Below are 16,382 nucleotides of genomic sequence, written 5' to 3' on the forward strand. Positions count from 1 at the left end.
GAAGTCTTGCATTCCAGATTGGCTTAGAGAAAGACTTATGAGGGTAGTTGTGGTTGAAGATGAGGAGCAAGTATTTGATTTGGAAAGCCTTCTAGGCAATTCTCAAGAGGAAATTGAAAAGAAGAAAGCTACAAAGATGTCTAAGGTAATCGGAAATGATATAGGATCCAGAAAGATACAGATAGCTACACTAGCAGTGGACAAGTACGATGATGAGATCATGGTAGAAGAATATGATTTAGAGACATTTGATCTTGGTTCGCTTACCTCCGAGCAAGCCATGGAAGATGCGACTGATTCAGTGAGGACAGTCAATGATAAACTAAAAGGAGAAATAGAAAAGAATAAAAGGTTAGAAAAGGAGATTAATGCTTGGACGAATTATTTTAGCCACCTTAATGAGCCATTAAGGCGACAGGATCCAGTAGTCTCACCCTTGCAGGCACTCGCTCTTGAGTCAATAAATCAAGTAGAAAAGATGAAGAACTCAGCCCGACTCATGGATACATGGATTGATAGATCCTACATGGTAGCCAAGGAATTTATAGGAAGAATGATGAAAATAGTCCATAGGGCTAACCAAGTCCTTGAGATCATTCATAATCTAGTGGTAATTGTCAATGCATTCACTCACACTAGAGACATTATCATCCCAGTATTGCAAGTGGTAAGGAGGACATCAAGACAAGTTTTAGCACAAGAAAGTATAATTGATGGAGGAACCCATAATCTCCTACAATGGTCAACTTTGCTCCAAATGAAGGAAGTTCTATTCAAGGACATCAATAGTAGGTGCAGCCAAGTTGAGGACACTATCCATCCTATTCAGGATAAGGTGTTTGATGTACTGTGTGCAATCCTTGATAGAAGGATAGAGATTGAAACAAATGTGGATGTCCAAGAATTGGAGGACAGGATCAAGGTCATCTTTTGTAGAGAAGATAGCATAATCACAGAAGAGCAGCGAGATCATATGTATATTACTATGTTCCTGATTGAGAAAACAAAAGAGTTGGAGCACGGATGGGAGATGACTCTTCTTGCGGCCTTTGATGAGGTCCTTCACTTCGAAGAGCGAATGAAGAACATGCCTGAGATTCCCATTGCAGAGATTGAGGGGATTGCGTCCAGATTCATTGAGTTTGCCAGAAAGGAGCAAGAAAAGGGGAACAAAATTCTAGATGAAAAGTTGTTATGAAATGATGTGGCGACTCAATCCCCATTGGATGATGCTTTCTCATTATTTGTGCCAATTTCTATTGGCTATGTTATGATAATGCTTATCTAAATAGGGTTATTCTTGTAACAAACCCTAACTAGGGTTTAGGTGTCAAAATCTCAGCCTTTGAACTTCTTTAAATCTGGGCCATTCATTGTATTTGAGAGTGCTATATAAGCTCTCACTCTTTTCATTTTGTAAGGTTAAGAGGAATAAGTTTATTAGCAGCAGAGAAGAAGAGTAGTTATACAAATTTGGTGAAGAGAGAAAGTTGAACAATTGTTGTTATATTTTGCTATGAGATCAATGAAATATTGAAGTTGTGGTGTTTATTGCAATCTTTGTGGCTTCTTACATGGTTGTTTATCTTCTTGAATCACTCTTATTGAAGATAGTATTTAGATGTTAGAGTTAGATTGAATGATAAATGCTGTGCCTGATCTTTTAGTGAAGCTCATAATCCAAACCACTAGCCTCTTACTGATTGTAAGTGTGCCCTGTGTGGTCAACTGGTAATATTGAAATTGTTTAGGGTTCAATCATTATTTGAATACTGATATGTATCCTATTGATAGTATCTATGCTCATTAATGATTTGAAAATCTTTGAATTCCCTTAGAAGATCACATTGATTCCAGTAGAGTTGTTGTTCTATGGCGATACTGAGATTGGTAGAGTTTCACTAAGATTACCCTCCATTTAGTCATTCATAGGTTTAGTTTAGCGTAGCCCTCTCTAATCACTTATCTTTTGTCCATTTTTGAAACCTTGGTTAGTATTAGGAGAACCCAGTTCCTCATTGGTTAAGTAGTTGCAAGAACCAACTTTCATAGAAAGTATGTAAGGCCCCTTGATGAAACAACAAACACAATGAACATTGGTGCTTATCGAGACGTAGAGAACCTACATATTAGAATGTTGGAGTTGCCTCGATTGATCCTTAGGCGAAATCTTTAGCATTCGGGGAAGCTTTGTTCAAGAGAGGATAAGGTACCTTTGGGTATTTTATTCTGTGTTTGATCGTGTATAAAAGACACATCAACAGGTTTGTTAAAAGAAATCAAACACATCTAGGGTTCTTTCTTTGATGTTGTAAAATACAATAGAAAAACAAATGAAAAGTAAAGAAAAATGCAATTTTTTGGTAAAAATAACACAAAAAAAACCAAAAAATTTGAAGCTTACCTCTTAAATCAAACTTGAAATCAAATGAAAACTCCTCATTGTTGGAAGACACCTCTTGATGTACCAAATATATCTACAAAGCTGCCTAAATGCAATTCAACAATGGATTTTTGCTCTACCTCCTTGCTGGTTGCCCTACAATGCACTCTAACTTTTACTCATAGCTCTCGTTTCTCCTTTTAGTTTGCCTTTAAAATGAAATGACAATGCTTTAAGGGTAGAGGAGCAAACATAAGTAAGCACTTTTCTGTCCATGACATGGGTAGAGTCCCAACATTGGGACTCGCCAAGAGTTTGCGAGTTTGAGTCTAGCGAGTCTCTGGGCTCTACGACTCTTGCAAAAACTTGGTCAAGTCCAACTCTGGGTTTGGATCCAATAGATTTGCCAAGCATGGCTCACCTCAGACTTGCGGAGTTCTGGCAAGTCTAGGCAAGTTTCGTTTCTCTTATTAGAACATAATATTATTAGGTATCAAACCTTTATAATATTTATAAATGTTCTTATTTTATTGCTGCTGCATAAAAACATTTACCCCTGGTTAACAATTAATAAATTAATAAATATTGAATAGCTCAAAATTTATTAATTGTTAAACAAAATTTTTTTTGAAGATTTAAATTATTTTAATTATTATCATAGTTTGAATATTTTCTATAGTTTCAACCTGTGTTACTAGGTTTGGCAAGAATTCTCACTGCACTCGTGTGGGTCTTGTACGGGTTCTAGTCCCTTATGGGTTCAGCCTTGGGTACAACTTCGGTCTGTTATGGGAGAACCCCGTCTGGTGTCAATCATTTGAGGGCCATATTTTATTTGATATCATCCATTTATTAAACAACGTCATGACAAATGGAAAATGTTGATGTGCTATTTTGCTACAAAGATATTTGATATAATATAAATTATTATATTTTATACTCTATTGTTTTTTAAAATATTTTTTAGATGATATTTTATTTTTATTCAAAATTATAAAATATAGTTTTCTAAAATATTGTTGATTCAATATTATAAAATAAAACTGCACATAATATAAAAAGTGTTATATTTAAATATTTTTAGTATAGTATTATAATATTTAATGTATACTTAACTATATTTAAATATTTTTAGCATAGTATTATAATATTTAATGTATACTTAACATTTATATAAACTATACATTATTAAATATGAATATAACATAATATATGATTAATATATATATATATATGAAATGTATTATATGTTTACTATTTTATCTATCTTTATTATTTGAGACTTGAGTATTTTCATTTCTGCAAATTATGAATGAGGCATTTAAATATTCTATTTATTGGCAATTATTGTTCTTATAATTTATAATTTTGAATATATATACAGTGTTGCAAAACTTGCCAAGTACTCGTAAAACTCACAAGTCAAAATGCAATGACCCACCAACGAGTTTTTGTAAAGCTTGCAGTGCTTTTTCTTGTAAAACTTGCGGTGATTTTTCTTGTAAAACTCATGAGTAAATGCAAACGATCATGATTTTTGTGTTAAGAACCTGTCCAAAAACCCATAATTTATTTTTCCTTGCTTGTAGTTAAAAAAAAGCGGTTTTCACTGGGGAAGAAAGTTTCAAAGGCCTTAATTTGGGCTTAGTGGTGGGGGCTCTGCTTCTCGACCTTGCCTTCCATTGTGATAGGGAGTGTGCTTGGGGCATTGTCGCTCAACCCCAAACCCCCACAAGGGGTGTTGCCCCGTGACTTTGCTGGGAGCGTTATTGTGATCAATCAAATAAGAAACATGGTTACAATGAGTGGGTGAGGAAGAATTGGGATATAACTCTTGAATCTTCTAACTTAGACATTATTATTGCACAACTTGCCAAAAATCTCTTTAGATGAGGCAACTTCTAAATATGACATGGCTAGTGGAAGTGGCATTGTAACTCATTTGGAGGTTGAACTTGTTTTTTGGTCTATGATATGTATTAAACTCTAATTTTGATTTATATATGATGGAAATTAGTAATATGTTCAACAAATTTAGTTATACGTATGTTTTTGATGAATATTTTTAAAATTTTATTTATTTTAAAATGTTCAATAAAAATTGCCGAGTTATTGTCTGGTCTTGCATTTAAATATATTTTGGGCCCATATATATATATTCCCATACCCATACCCATACCCAAGGAAATTTTTCTTTTGCTGTACTACAGTATTGGGTTCCAGTACCTATACCCAAACTGGCAACTTAGGTTTCAACATATTCCATGTAGCTTAGGTGGATTGAACTCTATTTTTGCCACATAAATGAAATGAGCATACTTAGTCAACTAATATATCACAGAAAATGTTTCCTCCTTATCTTCATATCTTGGCAAGCTTGTAATATACTTCTAATAGGGTTCTCCATCACTATATAGTAATGCTCAATGAAAAAGGGAACCATACTCAGGCTATAACATTGTAATGCCACTTACCAAGATTTCTAAAATACTTGCTAATTTTCCATTTTTAGCTTATAGACTTTTTATCAAACACTTCACAGGACAGCAAACTAAACGATATTTTTGAGTTTTGCAATATAGAACAGCCACAACTCTCGTTCATGATAACAGGCATATTCACAAACAATTGCCAAACATTGGGAAGATCACTAACATTTTAATAAACAGTTGGCCATTGTAGTCTTAATTTGTGAAACCAGCTGCTATTAAACATATGCAACTGCTGTGTTACTACTGATACAAAATCACACACATCCGTGTTCTCCAAATATGTTTATACATATGGTTAAAACAATATTAATTTGATCTTTTGTATACTCGAAAAAGTGGGCATGTAATGGCTGTTAAAAATCAGAAAGTAAATTCAGAAAATTGTACCTTAGAAAGAGTATTAGCAGAAATTAATGTGATGTAGCTGAACGATTAGCCAAACTTAGTCCCAAACTTCATAAATATCTCCAAGGCGACTCTTCCAAACCAATGTGTACCCAATAGGAGTGGCTAATAATAATAAGCTTCCCTTGATGTGCACAGAGAGAGAGAGAGAGAGAGAGAGAGAGAGAGAGAGAGAGAGAGAGAGGAGCTCCACCCCTCAATTCCTCTCTGTATTGTGACAAGGAATGTGCTAGGGGTGCTACCCCTAGACCCTGCAAGGGGCACTGCCTCTTGACCCTGCTAGGGTTTGATCCTTAATAACATTATGTTTTAATAATGTTCAACATTGCTTAATAGTATGTTTGCTTGCTTGTTCTTTGGAAAATACCCTCTCGGCATTATAAGCTTTAATATAGAGATTTTTTCTTCTTTGTTTTCTTTTTTAGAGGTTTTTCTTTGATGGTGATTTTGGGTTTTGGATTGGACTCACAAATGGTAGTGAGACTAGGTGTTCTATCTTGCATTATATGATTCTCAAGCCAAGTATCCATGGTATAAATGATAAAGGGTCACAAGATGTTGGGATGCAACCAGGATGCCAGGGTGAGTTGAATTTGGGTATGGACAATGGAGTGAACTGGAATAGCAAATTAATCGAACTGCTCCATTCTAGAATATTATTATTTCCCAATGTAGGCAGCATAAGGGAAAGGAAATTGTGATATATATTAAAAAGAAAGACTAGCAAATTCGGAATAAAAAATGAAAGATTCAGAAGACAATTGTTTAGAATTAGGCCAATATGAACAGTCTAAACAAGAAATTGATTTCCAATTTGATAATAGGAATAATTTTCAAATTTTCTACTGGGTGTCAGATAACCCTCTTTTTGAAATGGATCTAGTGAGAGAACCATATATTGGGATAACCCACTCTTTGAATTAAAGTCAGAAACATATCTAGGTTCAAGTTTTGCAACTTTTGATAATATCAGAGTAGCACCAGCGAAAGTTGACATATGAAATGGATCTTCATAAATGACAACTCTTAAGAGTGCTAGAAGTTGCAAAGAGAGAACAATTAGTAGACTTAGGTATGATTAACAAGTTTTGCAAGGTAAAATGAATCATCAAGCAAAACTATTTGAAGACAAGAAAGATAAAGTTGCTCAACAAGACTTAGCAACAGATAAGCAGTTGATGAATTACACTACATCATAAGAGAGATTCATAATATTTCCAAGATTGATTTGGGATCTTGGTATTTCCAAGAAAGACTCAATCAAGCGAATAAGAAATTCTAAGAGTATCCTAGTATATGATTGCTTGTCAATGACATTTTTACAAGCATCCAACAAAGACTCCCAGGCATCCTTGCAAGCAGCGGCCAATAATTTTATTGAATAGGAATTCCAATGGAGTTGGTGGCTGGTATGATTGGTACACAAATTTTTTTTTCACTTTCAAACTTCAATAAATTTGTTACTAGTAATTTTCAGAACTCCTGCAAATATAATAATATTGGAAATATATAACCTTTCTCAATACAAATGTATCTCAAAATTGTATCCTTTCAGCACAAATCGTGACTTTGAATGAATCACACTGTATTGGCTAGGAAAGATCTTTCACTCATGAAATCAATCTTCACCCTTGGGTTTTTATCTTAGGGCTGTTGTTGAACAAACTTGCTCAACCTCCACAACTAGGGTATAAGAAATTATCAAATAATCAGAATATAAGAATGAAGAAATAACTTATCTCAAATTCCTTTTATAACCCTTTGGGATCTTTCTAAAAGTTATCTTTTATAATCTTTCAATAACTTTCTAGAAAGATATCATATTTTATCTCTTTATGAAGTGATTATTATTTTAATTTACTTTTGAACTATATGAGTCACTTTATAATTAAAAATAATTATATTTCCACACTTCCACCAAGTTGCAGAACATACTAAAATGATCCAAATATGATTTCTTACCACACCAAAATAACTTCAAGCTCTTAGGATAACAAACTTAATGAATTGATGCTTTCCAAAAATTAAAAACTTCTCCAAGAAGTTTGGAGAGCTCTCAGAATGTTGAAATTGCTTTCAGAAAGTAGCATCGGACTCATCTTGATTTTCTGAGCTCACTACCATTGTCAGAATTCATTTCCTGAAAAGATTGATGCTCTCTAAACAAGTTGGAGTTCTTGAAGATACTGAAAAGGCCATGGAAAGGAGACATTTCAGACATAACCTTTTACTTGAATTAAACAGTAATACCAAGGGTAGGGACTAAAGATTAAAACATAAAAGTAATTATATGTTATGCGAAAGTATACAACAATCTTTCATATGATCCTTTCTCTAGTGTCAGTGTTGCTCACAATAAACTTTTCCTCTGTCTTGAATGCATTATGAGTCAATGCCCTTTTTGTAGAGTAGCCAAAAACTCCTTTGTCCCTCCGGTCCCATGATAGGGAGGCTACCTAGTTTGCCATCAATTAGATTTCTTGACGGTTTGCTTCTATCCCTTCTCGGGTTCCAAGTCTACCCCTCTAGACTTCTAAGTGCTTCCCTACCAGTATTTGCTTACCACACTCGATACAAGCTCATAAAGAAGCTTGTTCTCCATGCTCCTAGATTTTGTCACTATGAGTTGCAGAGGTGTAGGACTACCCTTGCTTACTCGCAATCTGTAAAGTCATCATCCTGTCTGATTTTGCAATCAGACTTCTACACCAGTCCTCCCCTGCACTTACTCCTTTACGGTCATTGAAACCTAGCTGGACTTCTTCCAAGCTTGCCTAGGCTCAGTATGCAGAAATGTCAATTGCCATTTCCAAGGAACAAAATGTGCAATGTGACTAGCATCATGGGTAGTTTTACAAGGAACAAAATGTGCCATCTTACTGAATCTGTCAACAACAACAAAAATGCTATCACAGCCAAGCTTTGTTTTGGGTAATCCAACCACAAAATCCATACTGACACATTCCCATGGCCTTGTAGGAATAGGTAATGGCTGATAAAGACCAGCATTAGTAGCTGTACCTTTAGCTTTCTAACAAACCATACATTGCTCAACATACCTTCGGATATCCCTCTGCATTCTGGGCCAATAGTAGAACCTTTGCACAAGTTCCAATGTCTTATTAAGGCCAAAATGACCACTCAAACATCCATTGTGCTTTTCTTGGATCAGATTTTCCCTCATCGATCTTTTGGGAACACACAACTGTCCACCTTTAAACAACAAACCATTCTGCAAAGTAAAGTCAGCATATTTATTATGAAAGTGATTCTGAAATTCTTGACAAACCTTATAAATGGCTGCAAAATCTTCATCATTGGGGTACAAATCCTTGAAGTAATCAACTCCAATACTCCGAATTTGCACTTCTCACACTGTTAGTAGCCTCCTACTCAAAGCATTTGCTACTTTATTACATTGTCCTTTCTTATGCTTAATAGAAAAAGTATATGATTGCAAATACTCAACTCATTTAACATGCCTATGACTCAACTTATCTTGTGAATTCAGAAAACTTAAAGCTTGATTATCTGTGTAAACAACAAACTCCTTAGGTAACAAGTAGTGCCTCCACTTCCTAAGAGCTTGGACAAGAGCATACAGCTCGAGATCATAAGATGAATACTTCTTCTTGGCATCATTGAGCTTCTCACTAAAGAAAGCTACAGGTCTATTCTCTTGATTCAAAACAGCACCAACTGCTATATTACTTGCATCACATTCAATTGTGAACAACTTTTCAAAACTAGGAAGAATGAGTACTGGTTGTGTAGCTACCTTTTGTTTCAAAATTTCAAACCCTTTGTTAGCTGCATTGGTCCACTGAAACTTAGTCTTAACTCCTCCTTTGATGGTATCCAACATGGGTGCACAAATCTCACTGAACCCTTTGATAAACTTCCTGTAGAACTGTGCTAAACCATGAAAACTTCTTACTTCACTTGCTATCTTTGGTGTTGGCCAATTTGTGATGGCTTCCACCTTTAATGTGTCCATCTTCAAATCTCCTCCTGAAACTACAAATCCAAGATAGACAAGTTCCTGCTTCATAAACTCACACTTCTCCAAGTTTATTGTTAGTTGCTCATCATACAATTTTTGCAATACAATACTAAGATGCTCTAGATGTTCCTCTTTAATTCTACTGAAAATCAAGATATCATCTAGGTATACAACAACAAATTTACCAATAAAATCTTTCGGCACTTCATTCATGAGTCTCATGAGTGTGCTAGGAGCATTACTAAGACTGAATGGCATAACAAGCCACTCATAAAGTCCTTCATTGGTTTTGAAGGTTGTTTTCCATTCATGACCTTTTATCCTGATCTGATGGTATCCATTCTTGAGATCAATCTTAGTGAAGTACTTTGCACCTCCCAAGCAATCCATCAAGTCTTCAATTCTTGGGATAGGAAATCTGTGCCTGATAGTGATTCTATTTATGGCTCTTGAATCTGTGCATAGCCTCCACGTTCCTCCTTTCTTGGGTGCTAACACTGTAGGTACGACACAAGGACTTATGCTCTTTTTTATCAACCCTTGGTCCAACAATTGTTGTACTTGTCTAGCCACTTCCTTGTTTTGTTTGGGAGTCATCTTATAGGCTCCTTTGTTGGGTAATGATGTTCCTGGAATGAAATCAATCTGATGTCTTATGGCTCTAATAGGAGGTAGGGTTGCTGGTGCTCCATCACTTATGATCTCTTTGAAATTGTCTAGTATCTGCTGCATTTCATGAGGTATTTGAACCTTCTTTTCTTGCTTTGCTTCCTTTGGTTTCACTATAAGAGCAAACCCCACTCCTCCTTCCTTGAGAGTGTTAATGAACTCTTTTTCACCTACTAGTAACGCCTTTGGGCCTTTAGTTTTGCTGCTCTCTCCTTCATCACTTAGGGACTGAATATGGTATGTAACTCCATCCTTTTGAAAAGAATAAGAGTTCTTCTCTCCGTTGTGAATGGCCTTTCTGTCAAACTGCCATGGTCTACCAAGAAGTAGATGGCAAACATCCATAGGCAGGATGTCACACAAGACTTTATCCTTATAACTACCTATGTTGAACTCAACCTAAGTTTGTTCATTCGCTACCACATGCTGCTCCTTGTTGAGCCAATGACCCTATATGGATTACTATGTGGAATTCTTTTCAACTTCAGTTTACTTACTGCTTCTTCTGACATAATGTTGTTAGTAGACCCTGAGTCTATCACCACTCTACAAACCTTACCAAGGACCTTGCATTTGATTCTAAACAAAGCTCTTCTTTGAGGTGGTTCTTCTTTGTTTGGTTAATTAATCAAGCCTCTTCTCATCATTAAATTTTCTTCATCTTCAGGAGCTAAGCTCACACCTTGTGTCTTGCCGCTTTCCGCTTCTTCTTGCGCATATGTCAGTTTTCTTTCACTTCCTTGAGATGAAGATTATTTTTTTGGACATCTATCGGTAGGGTGACCCAACTTTTGGCAATTGTAACACTTCATGGTGGAGAAGTAGGACCCTCTTCCCGGTCCACTAGATCTACCTCTTCCTGGGTTGCTAGATGATCCCCTTCCTCTATAGTTGCTCTTGCTACGTGAATCCTCACTTTGCTCTATAAGTTTGGACTCTCCTTGGGACCTTTGATCTATTCCTCTTCCACCAAAACTGCCTCTTTGGCCTCTACCATCTTTTCCTCTGCCTCTTCCTTTGTTGCTTTGTTCTTGCTTCTTTTTACTCTTTTCCTCCATCTTCAGTGCCAATTGATAGCACTTATGTACAGTGTTAGGGCATAACAAACTCAACTCCTCTTGAATATTCCATCTCAATCCATTCAAGTATCTGGCTACCTTGATGCTCTCATCCTCTACCACCTTGGATCTTAGACACAACTTCTGAAATTCCTTAGTGTAGCTGCTCACATCCAAGTCTCTTTGTCTCAAGTTTTGTCTCCTTTTGTGCAGTTGGATCTCATAATCTTCAGGGACATAGGCTTCCCTCACCTTGGCTACCATTCCATTCCAACTGGCTATTTGGTTCTTACCTTCTTTTTGCTTTTCTTCTTGGATAAATTTCCACCAAGTCAAGGCTGCTCCTCTCAATCTAGACTTAGCTACCTTCACCTTTTGGGCTTCACTAATTCCATCACACTCAAAGTGATTCTCCAATCCTTCAATCCATTCCATAACTACTTCAGGCTCCATTTTCCCATAAAAAAGTGGCACTCCTTCTAGGGATTTTCCTCCTAAGGCTTTAATTGCTTTAAGGAAAGGTTCTTCAGGTAGGACAGGGTCTGGGGGAGGTATCCTATCCTCTTCCACTGATTTTTTACCCTTCCCTTCACTAACCTGGGTTGTTACTTTCTCAGTTTTATCCTCAACTACGTCTAGTTTGCTCTCCAATTGTAGCAATCTTTCTTTCAGGAGTCTATTCTCTTCCTCCTGATCTTCTACCTTCTTGGCTAACTCTGCATTAGCCACCATTCTGAGACTATTTTCTCCTACTGATTCAGTATCTGACATCAACTACTTTCTTCCCAAGTTTAAACTTGCTCTAATACCAATATGATAGGGAGGCTACCTAGTTTGCCATCAATTAGATTTCTTGATGGTTTGCTTCTATCCCTTCCTGGGTTCCAAGTCTACCTCTCTAGACTTCTAAGTGCTTCCCTACCAGTATTTGCTTACCACACTCGATACAAGCTCATAAAGAAGCTTGTTCTCCATGCTCCTAGATTTTGTCACTATGAGTTGCAGAGGTGTAGGACTACCCTTGCTTACTCGCAGTCTGTAAAGTCATCATCCTGTTTGATTTTGCAATCAGACTTCTTCCCCCGTCCTCCCTTGCACTTACTCCTTTACGGTCACTGAAACCTAGCTGGACTTCTTCCAAGCTCGCCTAGGCTCAGTATGTAGAAATGGCGATTGCCATTTCCTGGTTTCCTCCTACTGCTACTCTACTCTTACTGTACATTTTCGGCTCTTCCTGAAGAACTCCAATGGCCGTGTGGATCCCAAGGTGGAGGTTCAAGATAGAGCCATATTTACACTGTGAATTCAAAACAAAGAAACGAACAACAAAAAGGAAACTTTAATTAGAGAACTGTAATGAAAAACTTGACAAAAACAAGACAATACAATACTCAACGATAGAAAACCAGAAAACAGACTTGTATGTATTTCGCTTGTGTTTTTTTGTAATATCCAACCAATCCAACGCCTTACAATTAGACTTTTATAGCTCATCCATCGGTCGTGAAACACAGACGGTTACAAACTGGAGAAAACGGTTTCATAACGGGTCATCAGTGTAGCCTCAGAACCTGGCTTCCGATGCCTGTTGGTGACTTGCAAAGTTCGCACTTTTCCATCGGGTGATCGGGGTAACCAAAACACACCTTTGCCGATGGCTGATAACCATGTCCACCACACTTTTCTATCGGGCGTTGGTATAGCAAGAAATCCCTTTGTTCGATGGTTGATGCTTTCCTTCGCTTCCTGGGCGTTTCCATCGGGTCATCGGGAAGACAGCCTAACAGCTATCCTGATCGTCCGATCTTGCTCGATCTCTCTTTTTGTGCTCCGCCACATGGCACCCCCTGATTGGCTTCGGGGTTCCTACCCTGCCACCTTAGCATGGCCTCACTAACCGCCCGAAATGAAACTCTTCTTTGTCGCTGGGTCCCACCATGGTTGCCAAGTCGTGAGGAATAAACTTCGTGCATCTCACCATAGAGGTATAGCGACAATCGTCCAATCATCCCGGATTTGCTCATTCGTTAACTTGCCCGAGCTTCTCTCTTGCCGGGTCCCACCACTTGGTTGCCAAGTCGTGGGGAATAACTTTCGTGCATCTCTCCATTGCGGTATAGCGACCACCGTTGATCCACCTTCAACCTGCACGGTCGTTAACTTGCCTCTTTTTTTTGCATGTGCTTTGTCGCCAAGTCGTGAGGATTATCTGGCGATCATCTTCCCATCGTGGTATAGCGACAGCCGTAGGATCATCTGCGATCACCGTCCGAGTATAGGTCAAGTTAATCATCGGGGAAACTTGAAACTACCCCTTTCGATACCTGATAACAATACTCTGAGCACTGACGACTTATCGGGTCATTGGGGTAAGTGAACCACTCCAAACTCTGGCGAACTCATCAGGGTAAGACTTGCCGATCGAGGTGGGTCTTGCCGATAAGAGACATTTTAAAAACAGCAACTAAACAACCATACAAATGGACTACAACTAGTCCTTGTGTATTTACATGACCTTTGGAAGGTCTCACAAGCCAAAATTGGTTAAGGGCATTTCAACCCTTAGGTGCTCTTGCACCATCCCGTTTCCAAAACGGATACATATCCGATACAGCCTGGATACATGACGAATATTGTACCCACATGTGCCCTAAAAACCTTGATTTCCAACCATGCTAGATACTACGTGATTTGATTTTTTTAAAAATTTGATGTAAATCTTCCTAAATTTAATTTTAAGAAACTTCATTCATTCATTTTCTTTAAAAAAATTGGTATTAACAAAACCTACACCAAATCAGAAAGACAAATGAAATGTTTTTCTATTTCAGTGACCCATTTTTTGTGTTATCTTCCAATGCAACTCTATTATCTTTGCATATTGTATCATGTTAAATCAACTTATCATTATTTATGTAGCAACTATGTGTCTATATTGCTTTTGAAGTAATGAAAATCTCCTCGCATAACTTCGAAAATTGTGTTGAATATATGTGTATGCGTTTTTTTATGAATGATGTATCCAGCCGTATCCATATTGGGGGTCTTAAAAAATGGCCGTATCCGTATCCGTATTTATGCAACTTTGCCTTTTTGTAGTTTGGACCTCTCTTCTGTAAATTTGAGTAGTAAAATGCATCTACCATGACCTCTGACTATTTTCAACCAGGTAAAATGAAAGTCCTCACCTTGTGGATTATACGTGGAGACTATGAACTTTAGTTGATGTTCCAAATAGTTAGATTACACAGTTCTCTGTTATAGGAAATATTATTCTCTTAGAGATTGCAGACATTATTTTGTAAGCTGTGGTTTATGAATGATGCTGGTTTCAAACAAAATGATTTTTTAGCAACTTTTGCAACTCTTCTTGTATAATGCATTTTTCTGTATATATAAATGACATGCATAAAAATGCATTGCAACAACCCAACTTTCAACCAAGAAAATTACAAAATGTGGTCATGGGGACATACTTGTATGCAAATGGCTATTAAAATTATGATCAGGCTAATACAGAGAATCACTTGCAACAATTATTTGCCGTGATCTTGTTTTTGTCTCTCTTTCTATGTCTCTACCTATGTACACAAACACATCATAGCCGGGAACTAGCACATCCAAATTTTAATATGTTTCACTCATTCGTTCTGTACCAGCACCCTTTCTTGCAGTTTCCCAGAACTATGGGGCAGAAACAAAAGCTTTACCCCTTTTCTGACATACCTCAAGAGCCCAGTAACAACTCTAGAGGTATTTGATGTCACAAACTTTATGGTCCAAAATCATTTTTGTCAAAGTTTGTCGGTTCTTCACTTTCTGCCTCATTCACCGAACTTTCATCATAACCTTCAAACCAAGTGCATTTAGAATGCATTTAAAACTTGTGATTTGAATCAGGGTAATATATGGCATGCACAAATACAAATTCTTTATTGTGGATTTTGACGTCAATTTTGCTACAGATGGGAACAAATTACAAGGCAGCATTAATACCGCCTAGAATTAGAGAAACTCTTAATGGGTTGGGGAAAGCAGCAAAGAAGAAAAGGAGGCTGAATTCTGTCATGGATGATCAATCTGCAATAAGTTTCAAAAGGAGCACCACACAAACAAGTTTAGAGAGTCATCAAACCATTTGCACAGACAGCTACAATGGTGGCTTCTCTAATCAGATAGATGGTGGTGATCATTCTAGAAATGACCAAATGGAGATTGAAATGCAGGCAAGCAGTGCAGCACAAATCATCTGCCCAAACAGCTACAATGAAGGCTTCTCTAATCAGATGGATGGTGGTGATCATTCTAGAAATGACCAAATGAAGATTGGAATGCATGAAAACTGTGCAGCACAAATCATCTGCCCAAAGAGCTGCAATGAAGGCTCCTCTAATCAGATAGATGTTGGTAATCATCCTAGGAATGAACAAATGGAGATTGAAATGCAGGCAAACAGTGCAACATCCATGGCTGTAACTTCAGGTTTGAATGGAGATGACAGCATTCCCCCAAATCAAAATTCCTGAAACAGTAAATAAAACATGTGTCTCATATTGATTTTACAAAGATTCTTTATCCGTCAGGATTGATGATAGGATTGGAGAGAGAGAAGTTTATATCTAGATGGACCAGATCTGAATTTTAGCTATCAAATTTGTTCCTAACTTTTGCCGGTCAATCCTAGATTTTTTTTTTTCTATTTGTAAATAACATCTTATGTCATTCAGAGCAAATTTGTATGATTCACTTCTGAAGTTGTTTAGTTTTGGTCGTTAACATGTACAAAACATTGAAACCTGGGTCTTATTTTAATTGACTTTATTTTACCACTTAACCATAGGCCTGTGGACAGTAAGAAGACGATACTAAATAGTTAGGTTTTATTCATGTGGGATCGAATAGATAAATCTATAATTATTAAAATCATGTGAATTCAAGTGTTTGTCTTTGACTTTGAATAATGCCTTTGTTTTACAGTAATTGCTACACTTGGATCATCTTTGGTCTTCTTCCATTTTAAATTTTATCTAATTGCTTGATTGAACTAATGGAATCTGTAACTTCTTCTAGATTGTGATGCATATGTAAGGTTGCGTGCTTCTCTTTTTAGTTTAGGCTATGTTGAGTATGTTAGAAGATTAAATTATTTTTAAAACATCCTATGTAATTGTATTCTTTTTAACATGTATTTTTCTTGGGCCTAGTGACTGTAATTATAACATTCTCATGTTATATTGCAAAAGCCAAAATCATATGCAAAAGCAGCAAAACTCCAAAACCCAAAGCATTTTGGATTTCTTTATTTGTTTTTGGGTTGGGTGGGGTGGGGTGGGGTGGGATGGGGGGAAGGAGAAAGAAATGCATCTTAAATT

General features: G+C 36.9%; 1 protein-coding gene across 1 annotated transcript in view; it reads left to right on the plus strand.

Moving 5' to 3' along the window:
- Window positions 1–15,952, plus strand: part of LOC131028546 (MLO-like protein 14) — a 96,959-nt gene extending 81,007 nt beyond the window's left edge. The window contains exon 15 of the mRNA XM_057958832.2: window positions 14,976–15,952. Coding sequence (XP_057814815.2) covers window positions 14,976–15,536 — 561 coding nt within the window. The 3' untranslated portion in view covers window positions 15,537–15,952. The remainder of the gene's footprint in view (window positions 1–14,975) is intronic.
- Window positions 15,953–16,382: the final 430 nt, after the last annotated feature.

This window comes from Cryptomeria japonica, chromosome 8, assembly GCF_030272615.1.
Source record: "Cryptomeria japonica chromosome 8, Sugi_1.0, whole genome shotgun sequence".
Classification (NCBI taxonomy): domain Eukaryota; kingdom Viridiplantae; phylum Streptophyta; class Pinopsida; order Cupressales; family Cupressaceae; genus Cryptomeria; species Cryptomeria japonica.